General features: G+C 50.1%; 1 protein-coding gene across 1 annotated transcript; it reads left to right on the top strand.

Moving 5' to 3' along the window:
• The first annotated feature begins 1,958 nt into the window (after positions 1–1,958).
• Positions 1,959–3,791, top strand: LOC125541415 (uncharacterized acetyltransferase At3g50280-like). The gene has a single exon (XM_048704864.1). The coding sequence runs from the start codon at positions 2,002–2,004 to the stop codon at positions 3,421–3,423; it is 1,422 nt and encodes a 473-aa protein (XP_048560821.1). The 5' UTR covers positions 1,959–2,001; the 3' UTR covers positions 3,424–3,791.
• The last annotated feature ends 7,877 nt before the right edge of the window (positions 3,792–11,668 follow it).

The raw sequence follows: 11,668 nt of genomic DNA, 5'->3' as shown, positions 1-11,668 counted from the left end.
GACGGTGAGCAAGGCTATTGAGTTTGCTCCTAACGCCGGCTTGGGCGATGGGTGGGACGAATGCGAGCAGCGACCAACGGCGGACATGGACTCAAGCCAGCACAGGTCCACGGCGGTAGAGGAGAGACACCACCCACCACCCATTGATGCAGTGAGGAGTGTGGTGTTCTACAGTATGGTAATTGGTAAAAGTTTTTGGTCCTATAATATCAGAGAGAGAGAGAGCATATTACATAAAAATAACGCTGAGAATTTAGATGCATTGTTTGTCACGGAGCCGTGACTGGCCAATTTACATGAAATTAATTCCCTTAGTTGTGGTGGCAAATATAATACACCTAATCCATATTGTTATGCACTAGCGCGTGTGTGTGAGATAGATGGATTATGGTCTCATATTCAATAAGATGGATATGTGCGTGTGTTAGAGAGAGAGAGGGGGGGAGAGGGGGAGAGACAGTGAAGAAGAGGGACGGAAAGAGTGTGTGTGTGAGGATTTGATGGTAAAAAAGGTCGCCAATGTCACTTGATATGTATGAGAATATTAAATGTAATATTAACATGATTAATATTAAACTCTTAAAGTTACGGAAATGTTACCCGTTGCAACGCACGGGCGTTCTTCTAGTTCTCCTAGAAACCAAGTGTTGGTAGCGCCACTACAACATCATCTTTGACAAACTGGTGGCATAGCTTGCCACATAAGGTACTACCACCACCATGGGATTACCATCAAACTCCACACTTCAAAGTTTTGCGGTTGAAATTTTTCTGGGAGTGCTTGAAAGATTATATAGCAGCTCTTAATATTAGTTTAAAAAGTGGGCCAACAATAGTGTTTTCCTGCAAAGCAAAGATCGGAAAAGAGCCCCAGGAAAATTACTCTCAGAACTTCGCAAATTACTTTGGACTGGGACAACAGATCATTTGAGCCAAAGTGTAGAGAATGGACCATATCAAAAAAAGAATCACCACTTATTTTAAATCGAACTCTGAGGACATCCGAAGTGGACAATCTTAAAACCAATACCCATCGACCATGTAGAGCCCTCGGATGGGATGCAGAAGCCTCAGAGCAGCGAGGTAGAACCCTCAGGTGCGAAGCGGAGAACCCTTAGAGCGGTCAGGTAGATCCCTCGAAGTCGCCTCAAATTTTGTAGGCATATGCTTTGAGGGTATGACCTCTTCAATCGGAGGTTCATTGATTGGCTGCCCGGAGGCTAAGATGATCTTGGCTCAGATTTGTTCCACGCAGATCCTGTTCAACAGAAGAGGCAGCGCCTCGTTCGACTGCAACCTCAGCTACAACATGTTTTTGAGCATGTCCGCCCCAAGCTAGCGCGCTAGACTTGTGTTTCTACGAGAAACTGGCGACTCGGCACCACTCATGGATGTCGTCACTCGGACTCTCCAAGCCAGCAGTCCATCGCACTAGATTCCTATGGCGCGTACAATCACATAGTATTCACATTCTTTTTTGAAAGCCTAAATACAATTTCTGAAAGTTAGAAAATAGAAAAAATCCAAAAGTGGAAAGGTGCTAGTTAAACCCATGCAAACGCTGGGTCCGGCCAGGTTTCAGGACGGGCTTGTAAAAGCCTTACCTTCCTTTCTCAAGCCCGAGCCTGGCCCGAAGCCCAAAATACATTCTGTTTTCAAGCCCGAGCCCGGCTCAAAATCAAGCCGGAAGCCCGAAAGGCCGATTCAAACGTTGTTTTCTAGTGTATACACATTCGAGCCTGACCTGAAGCCCGGAAGCCTGGCCCAAAATACAAAAAATGAGAAGCCCAAGCCCGGCCCAAACTACCATCTTGGCTGCAAAACAAGGCCCAAGCCTGACCCAGGTTTTTCGGGCCGGGCTTTCCATGCCCAGGTCTAAATCTAATGCTAGTGTGTGACAAGGATTGAACACCATCGTGGTAGGATGGATGCTACTATATATGCAAGCAACAGCTCTTAGCCTCATACGAGTCCCAAGAAATCTTGATCGCGAGTGAGCCAATGGGCAGCATCGAGCACATGGAAGCTGCCGGCACTGTACGGATCGTATCCCGGCGCATGGTCCGGCCGTCCAGCGGAGGCGGCACGCCGCCGTCGGAGGTCATCCACCTAACGCCCTGGGACCTCCGCCTCCTCACCATAGACCACATCCAGAAGGGCATCCTCCTGCCCAAGCCCCCCGTCGGCGGCAAGCGCCTCGTCGGCGCCCTCGCGTCCTCCTTGGAGCGCGCCCTGGACCGGTACTGCCACTTTGCCGGCCGTCTCGCCGTCGAGGAGCTCGGCGACGGGACTGTCACCGTCGCTCTGCGCTGCACAGGGGAAGGCGCCGAGCTCGTCCACGCGTCGGCGCCCGGCCTGGCCGTCGCGGACCTCGTGGGCTCGATGTACACCCCGTCGCCGGTGGTCTGGGACTTGTTCTCGCTGAACGGTGTGCTTGACGCGGACGCGGCCATCGAGTCTCTCCCCGTGCTGTCTGCGCAGGTGACTGAGCTCGCCGACGGCGTGTTCGTTGCCGTGTCCATGAACCACTCCGTCGGCGACGGCACCTCCTTCTGGGAGTTCTTCAACGCATGGTCGGAGATCCACCGACACCAAGCCGACGTCAATGTCAACGGCCTAAACAAGATGAAGATGGTCTCGACGCCGGCGCCGGTGCTTGCGAGGTGGTTCGTCGAGACGAGCCCGGTGCCGATCCCATTGCCGTTCAGCAAGCTGCAGCACGTCCTCCGGCGGTTCGAGCTCCCGCCAGTGCGCGAAGGCTTCTTCACCTTCTCCGCCGCGAGCGTGAAGAAGCTCAAGGCGAGGGCGAACGGCGAGATGGCGGGCGTCGCCACCGCGCCCATCTCGTCGCTGCAGGCCCTGCTCGCGCACCTCTGGCGGGCAGTGTGCCGAGCGCGGCGCCTCGCAGCGGGGCAGGAGACGTTCTACGCCGTCATCATCGGGTGCCGGGGGCGCGTGCGCGGCATCCCGCCGGGGTACGTGGGCAACGCGGTGGTGCCCGGCAGGGCGGTGTGCGCGGCCGGGGAGGTCCAGGAGAAGGGGCTGGGGTGGACGGCGTGGCAGCTGAACCGCGCCGTGGCGTCGTTCGACGAGGCGGCGCTGAGGGCGTTCCTGGAGCGCTGGGTCCGGGAGCCGACGTTCGCGTTCACCGGGGACCTGTCGGCGGTGGCGGCGGGGGGCGCGGGGCTGGAGACCGGGAGCTCGCCGCGGTTCGACGTGTTCGGGAACGACTTCGGGTGGGGAAGGCCGGTGGGCGTGCGGAGCGGCCTCGGCGACAAGACGGACGGGAAGGCGACGGTGTTCGAGGGGCCGGAGCGGGGAGGGAGCATGTCGCTGGAGGTGTGCCTGGCGCCGGCCGCGCTCGAGAGGCTGGTCGCCGACCACGAGTTCATGGACGCGGTGACCCTTCCCGCGCGCGTGTGACCCTTCCAGCTGATGAGGGATTGCTCGGTGTAGTGTCGCGTGCGCGTATGCATGGCCATGTCATCACGTCAAAACATTCTCTCGTGTATCCTCTATTTTTCTCCATGGCCATGCAGCTGCACGATTTATTTAGAATCACAAGAACTTCTAGCACAGGCGCGTGTGGCACACCATTTACTTACCTTCGACAACGTGAGAAGGATACTGATGCAAATCCGGCAGCTAGCTGAATGCAGCTGCGTAGCCAGCCAATGGTCCTGCCCCGGGCCAACTGTGGTGTTACAGTGTTTACCAGTGATGAATAGCGTTACTACGTCTACAGTTAACAATGGTCCTGCCCCTGGTTGCCTTGGGCCTTTCAGCAATCAGCGAGGATCACTGAATATGGGTTCCAGATCTCCGTACCACCATTACGGGCGTGTTTGGTTGCTTTCTCGCTGCAACCTAGCTAGCTCTGTCTGGCTCAACGGAGGCTGGTTGAGGAAATACAGGTGAAAAACTAACATCTGCATATTGCTTGATTGCTCGTATCTAGTCCTCTTGCATTAGGGAAACAATTTTGGCATAGTGTTTGATTGCCTGCATTGGCTCAGATCATGCAACTCTACGGTGTTTGGTTGTATACACGGGATATGATTAAGAACTAACACTTACACTTAACACACACTGTGACTCGCGACTACGGTGGACGGTGACCGCGGCGCCATGGTGAACTAGTTGCTAGTGCCGTCGCCGCCGCAGAGAAAGTCCGTGTGAAGGAGCGCTGAGGAAGAGGACAGGGGAGGAGAAATGTAGTGCGTGTCGGACCATGACGACTGCGGTGGACGGTGACCGTGGCTTCGTGTCCAACATGAGACAAGCATGGAGTCATGCACGAGTGACCCCTTCGGCGGCATGGCGAACTAGTTGCTAGCCTCATCGCTGCAGAGAATGTCCGCACGGAGACAGAGGACATAGGAGGATAATTGCAGTGCTCCCGCCATGGCAGCGTCAGTGCAGTAGGACGAGAGCGAGGAGACCGAAAAGACCGACGCCGTAAACGACTCAAATGTAGTAGAACGCGAGAAAGGAAGTCAAGAGAAACGGCGCCAATGTCGATAGGGACGAATAGGAGGGCTCTGAGACAGAGGACAGAGTAGAAGAAATACAATGTGCGCGCCATGGCGGCGTCAGTGAAGTAGGATCATGGAGAGAAGGCCAAGATGAACGATGACGCCACTGCATCAAGAAGCGAGAGAGGAGATCGAGAGAAACCACGCCGGCCCCAAGGAATGATTAAGCAGTGTCTTATCACACCATACATATGCATATGTAGAATCAGGAGGAAGATGTAGATCTTTTCGTTTACGATCGTCGAACAGAAAATTTGCAACACGAATGTCATGTGAAACTACGAGATTAGGCTGCCGGTCAAAGAAAATTTGCAACGGTTGATCGCACGTGACGAATTTGATAAAATTCGTCCAAAAAAGCTCCAAACGTGAACAGAAAATTGAGCATTTACGGTCGACGAAACTACGAACCAATCGCAAAAATGAAACCATAACATTGATGTGCATCTTTTATGTGTAGAGCTTATCTCGAATCGAAGTACCGTTGTGTAGATTAGAAGGGATAAGGAAGAAAGGAGCTTTATGGAGGTACAGACTGTATACTACTTGCATCCCTCAGCCTCCTCTCGTGCAACGGGCCCACACATGTGCGCTTGCTATGGCTCAGCTCAGCCTAGCTCATTGAAAACTGTCGATCTGAACGTTTCCAGCGAGACAGACCCAAAGATGAACACAGAGTTCCAAACAGCCCAGTTTTTCCCCGCACGGGTCTGGTTGGGCATAATGCAGGCAATCAAACACGTCCTACATGTTTGAACAATCTCTAGGCAGTCAGGACTCCAGTATCACCTGTGAGTAGCCCTGGGCGTTCGGTTAATATGGTTTGATAAGTATGGTTATTTGGTAAATATGGTATGAAATTATACGGTTCAGTTTTGGTATTTACTATAATATTTTGGTACGGTTTCATTAAATACCACACAAACCAAAGTTGACGCGAGTTTTTGAATTGACCAGACAACTACACGCCACATGGCAAGTCAACACATATTTTTTTTTTTGTAATTTACATCAAGTTAGACAGTAGCATAGCAAGTTAGCAATAGCTGAACCAACACAGGTTACGCTGTGTTTTTAATTATGTGACGTGTAGACTGTAGTGTGTTTAGTTGGAAAAATGTTTGTAAGTGAGTATGTCATCTTCCTTGTGTATATGAAAAAAAAACAAGTAGGCAGTACGCCCAGTACGGCTGTCATGCAGCGACAGTTACATTTGCACACGCAGCGACCGTACCGTTAACCACTAATGATATTAACCGTTTATTCAGTTCCGGTTCGGTTCTTCAGTTCGGTAACCAAATGCCCAGGCCAGTGAGCAGCCAAAAACGTCCGGCCATCTCCAGCCCATGCTTCAATGCCAGTGCTTCTGCCGTTGGATCATCCAGTGAATAATGGAGCTATTTAATTAGGGGAATGAATCTTCATGCGCACCTTTTGTAAATGTATATTCCACAAATTATATATCATGGCTAAACTACATTTAGTCAAGTTATATAATTTCTCAACTTTTACTTGGTATATATACCGGTTCTTGGAAGAGTCCTCGGTAGCTCATCAGCCCGAGAAATCATATGAACTGCATTTTGGAGCTAGAAATCATATAAAACTGCCTACCCAGTTCTTCTAATGAAGTGATGGATCAAATATACGTTGACGTTAAACATTCGTATTTACGCACCCTCTGTTGCAATGAGCTAAGGATTTGTTGCTGCAACATTAATATATTCTCTCATTTTAGGAAACATTAATAATGTATTCACTTGCACGTAAGTAGGTCAATTTTACCATCACGCTACGAACAGTAAAGGGACTACCATGACCATTTGCTTGGAGGAATGCATTCTTGGGATCTCCTGGGAGGAAAGAGCATATTAGCATATGTTGCTATGCACATTCTTTTTCCGAACACTACACAGAATATTTTTGTATTCTTAATGTAATTATGTGAAGAAAGCAAATGGCTTAGGTCAAGAGACATGCAACATTTTCTAGCCCATGTGAACGCACGGGATCATGACTAGTAAATAAAACTGATGACTTTAGATGAACGACACGTACTCCTTCCATGACAAGTTGAAAACTGATCCACAGAAATTTGGTCACCGACCGGTATTAGAGAGAGATCTAGTGCAAAATGTCGGGCTATAAGGGACAAGGTATGTCTAGGAAGGGAAGAGAAGTTTATGTTAAATATGTACTCCAAGCCACACCGACATATGCCATGCGTTGCTTCCAATTCACCAAGAAATTATGCGGGAGTCTAAAATCCATCTCTTCAAACTTTTGGTGGGGAGCAGAAAATGGCAAACGCAAAGTGTATTGGGTTGCGTGGGATAAGATGGGTAGAGGCAATAGTGTGGGAGGTCTAGGATTCAGGGACTATGAAGCATTTAATAAAGCACTCATCGCAAAACAAGCCTGACGAATTCTGATGCAGAGCATCCTATGGACATCACCATGTCAAGAGTTCATTCGGCAAGTAACACGTGCGACATCCACTTCACATACATAAAGGTGAATCCTCTCCTTTACACGTACTCACTTGACCCTTTCGAGGATGGTATACTACTTGACCCTCCATCGTGCATGCATAGGTATTGTCAGAGCTTCACGAATGACGAGAAGAAGTGCAAGCGCCAAGGATCACCTACACCATCCGCGAGGGAAGCATGGAAGAGAAGGAAGAAGAAGCCTGGACAAGCTTTTGGAAAGCCCGGAACTTCCGGCCGCTGCCCGGAACCTCCGGCCATCCCGGAGCTTCCGGCCTTGCTGCACCGAAGCCGTCCAAGAGTGTGCCAACTCTCTGGATAGCCCGGACCCTGCCCGGACCTTCGCCCGGAACCTCCGGCGCCCGGACCTTCCGGCCGTCCCCGGAACTTCCGGCCCTGCCTGCGCGCAGACACTCGGGCCGAAGCCCATGTACCCTTTCGCCCCTCACTCACCCCTTCGTGGACCTAGACTATATATACTCCTCCACCTCCTCCTTTCTAGGGTAGCGTTGGTTTAGCTCATACTTAGAGATAGAGCTTCGCTCATCCACATCGGATTTACTCCTCGTGAGAGACCGCGGCCTCTTCGGAGAAGATCCCTTTGGATTCAAGGCCCCTTCTAAGGGAAGATCCCCTCGTGGATTCAAGACCCCCTCTTGGGCGGCCCCCCTCAAGACCTCCTCACGGAGAAGACCGGCTACCTATGTATCGTCCCTAGTTGATCGTGTACCGTGTATCGTTCCATGTATCCGAGGATCTAGCACATGTGTGATCTATTCATGTTGGTTTGAGTGTTTTCTCTCGTTTTCCCCTTTGTGTTCTTCGTGTTCTTCGCGGGATTCCGCTCCTTTCGTGAAAGATCGGGCCATAGGGTTCTACCCTACATCATCTTGGTATCTAGAGCCACGTTGATCACGATTTCGGAGCCTCCCCTCTTCGTTTTCTAGCCTAATTTTGTTGCGTTCTTCTCTAATTTTGAAAATCCCCACCAAAAATAGCCCCTATTTTTTGTGATTTGTTGGTTTGACGATGTTTTGTTGATTTTGATCCATGGATTTGCTTGGTTTCAAATGGATCTAGCATCTCCCCAAGTTTCCCCACTTTCCATCCATGAAACCGTCCCAATTTTGACCTTGGAAATCAAGTTTTTCCGCCCCCGTTCTTAGATCTGGAATTTAGGGTTCGTCCCGGAAGAAATTCCACGACCCCCGGAACTTCCGGACTCCCCCGGAGCTTCCGGCCCCCGGAACTTCCGTCCTAGCCCCGGAACTTGCGGGCTAAGCAGAAAGTTTACCCCAAAAATCCCCAGACTCCCCGCAGTTTTTCCGCGACCCCCGGAACTTCCGGCCACCCCCCGGAACTTCCGGCCCTAGGCCCGGAACTTCGGGCCTAACCCGAAACATTACATAGAATTTTAGCATCAGCCTTCTTCACCGTTTTCATCACAACTTTTCACTCCGAACTCCGATTTGAGTGTTCTTTGGCTCGTTTTGAAGTTATCGATGTGCCCGAGGACCTCACCTTGGTTTCACCACCTTTTGACACCATCAAATTTTGTGAATTTTGGCATCTTTGCCTAGGGCTTCCACCACATCATCCGCTACACCACCACCGCCTTCCGCAACGTAACCAATTTTGTTCCCCATAGCATTAGCGGTTGTTTAAGTTGTGACTTTGAGTCTCCTAAGGTGTTTCGGCTACTTAGGGACGGTTGTTTCCTCATCAACCACCACCACCACTTTCGCATAGGCTTACCCACCATACAATTCCGCCACCCCAACTTAACCCAATTTTGTTTGTGTTGTGAGTTGTGTCTCCTAAGGTGTTTCGGCTACTTGGGACAGTGCTTCCAACTCCGACACCGTGTATAGTCCACCACCTTACCCTCCATTTCCGCATTGCCTACTCGCATAACCCATCATTGCATTGCCGCAATCCCATTGAGCTTCCGCAACACCACCACCACATCCCGCTACCACCATTTTGACATTTGAGATTTTGAGTTCGTGGTTTTTCCGTTTCCTAAGGTGTTTCGGCTACTTAGGGACGAGTCTCCATCATCTTGGTATCTCCATCAAGATCACCGCCACTCATCATCAACAAGGACGGTAACCTCCATATCATCTTGGTACCGTGATATCCCTCCATTGTATATTTCCTTGCCATTGCATTGATAACCCCTAGCCCATTTTGCGTCACTTGCCTATCGAGACTAGCTATTTGAGTATTGCCGGCAACGTTACTTGTGCACATTAGTGATCATCGAGCTACACCTCCCATTGCATACATACCATACCATAGGTATCATCTTGTTATCATATCATCTCGTGTGCCTCAAGTTTGTTCCCGCATATACACAATAGCTATCTTGGTTTGTGCATTGTGCAAAAGTGGCCATACAAAAAAAGAGAATAAAGCTTTTAAGCAAAGAAAAAGAGTGAACAAAGAGCTTGTAAGCAAGTGCCATAGCATCATACCACAGTGTCATATAAGATCATCTTGGATCATAACACCGGGAACCATATATACATAGCATACTTGGGATAGAAGTTGTTGCATTTTTGTCTCCTATAGGTTGTGCACAAGTGTCGTATCCGCCTATTGAGCAATCGTGCTAGCGTCTCTCTAGAGTTTTGCAACAAGAGCATTTTCCGTGGATTCCACATTTTGAGCTCATTCCTTGGTTGCACGACCCCATTTATCTATCTGTGTGTGTTTCCGTGTGCCACATATTGCTATTGGTCTACTTGTTTCACTTGTGAATTTGTGGATCTCTTTCAACATTATTGGCTCTTGCTAACATTTTGCATAAAAATTTTTGTGCCACTATCCTCACCGAGCTCCACCATAAGCCTTATTTGTGTAGGTCTGAGAAACCGACAAGAATTGATACCAATTGTGCTATTTCCTTGTCCACATTGGAGTGATCATTGATCCACTTTCAACTTCGGTCAAGGTACATTTGGTAGTCGTTCTTCTCTTTCTCCACTCATATTGGCTCGAATCTTGTGATGGATATGCAAGGCATTTCATCTCCGGTCTTCCACAACAACGACGGCGTGTACAACTACATCAACAGCAAGCTTTCCGCACAAAAGGAGGAGCAAGATGCAAGGATGGAGGAGATTCAGACCTTGTTGATCAACCGTTCTTCCCCTTCATCATCCTCAAGGCGGCGACGTTCAAGTCACAAGTCTTCGGAGTGCAAAAATGATGCAAGCGCAAGTCGTCCTCGTCCACATCTCCATGGCGACCACCATCACGTTTGTGATCCACCTCGTCATGAAGGGCAAGTCACCTCCAAGCAACATGTGCACGACGACGACGAACGACATCTACATCGAGCTAAAGCACGACAACGACAACATCATCATGAAGATGCTCGAGATGCGCCTACCTACAAGTCGCAACAAGCCCTACTTCACGCCAAGTCCAAACTTCATGACCACAAGAGAAGACCGCGAGACAAGAACCACCAAGACGGAGCTACGGCTACACCCACCACTTTGGCATCTTCGACAAGTGCTATCAAGGCATCTTCGCCTTCGGATATATGGCATCTTCGCCAACAAGCACCTCAAGACTATGCTCAAGAGAAGCTCCCCAAGCTCAAGTCTGCGACTTCCATGAGCTACTACGACCTCGACATCGACCACACGATTCCTTTCTATGGGACTCAAGAACCCGAGGAGTATCTCGAGTGGGAGCGTTTGATGGACGACTACCTCAAGCTACATCAAGTCCCTCCCGAAGATCAAGTGAAGTGCGCCACAAGGAACTTCCACGACTACGCGTCCACATGGTGGCTTCACACACCTTCAGAGAGCTACGACATGAGTTGGCCCAAGACGAAGAGAGATTTGCGGCGAGAGTTTGTGCCTCCAACCTACACGGAACAACTTCAACGCCAATTGGAGAACACCATCCAAGGATCCAAGTCCATCGACGAGTACTTCAAGGAGATGAAGATTGCCTTGCGATGAGCCGGCGTGGATGACCCCATTTCGATGAAGTTCCACTTCATGATGGGATTGCACAACGACATCTCCAAGACGGTCTTCCTCGAGAACTACAAGTCCCTCGACGACAACTACATTGGTGCTCTCAAGGCGGAACAAGAACTCATGAAGGCCAAAGTTTCTCTAGCCCAAGCTCACTTCGCGACGACCAAGCTCCATGAGCACGAGCATGAGGCTAGTACCACCACGATGTCCAAACCCGACGAGCTCCAAGATGCTACTCCCAAGTTCGACGCCATCCCTCTTTGTGGCATTGACGATGCCGAGTCCTCCGTGACTCTTTTTCAAGACGGTGCGGCGACGAGTACGACTACGTAGACCCTCAAGGACCAAGCTTTGAAGGCGAGCGACAAGGTGGTGAGCAAGGATGATGCTTCCATCTTAGGAGGCGAGAGTGATGATGTGCCATCTTCGGCCTTCATCCACGGCGACGACAACGAGATAGTTGAGCATGGGATTTTCCCTTCGACCACGGCGACATGTGATGATTTGAGTGACTTTAGCCACCATATTGAGAGTGAGAGTGACTTCACCACTAGCCCCATATGTGATGTGTTGCCACAATTCCCATGTGAGGAGAGCCACAACCCCCACCACTTGAGTGAGATGAGTGACTCCACCATAT

The sequence above is a fragment of the Triticum urartu genome, chromosome 1 (assembly GCF_003073215.2).
Source record: "Triticum urartu cultivar G1812 chromosome 1, Tu2.1, whole genome shotgun sequence".
NCBI lineage: Eukaryota > Viridiplantae > Streptophyta > Magnoliopsida > Poales > Poaceae > Triticum > Triticum urartu.
The sequence above is the reverse complement of the archived record's forward strand: the minus strand, read 5'-3'. Positions and strand labels throughout refer to the sequence as shown.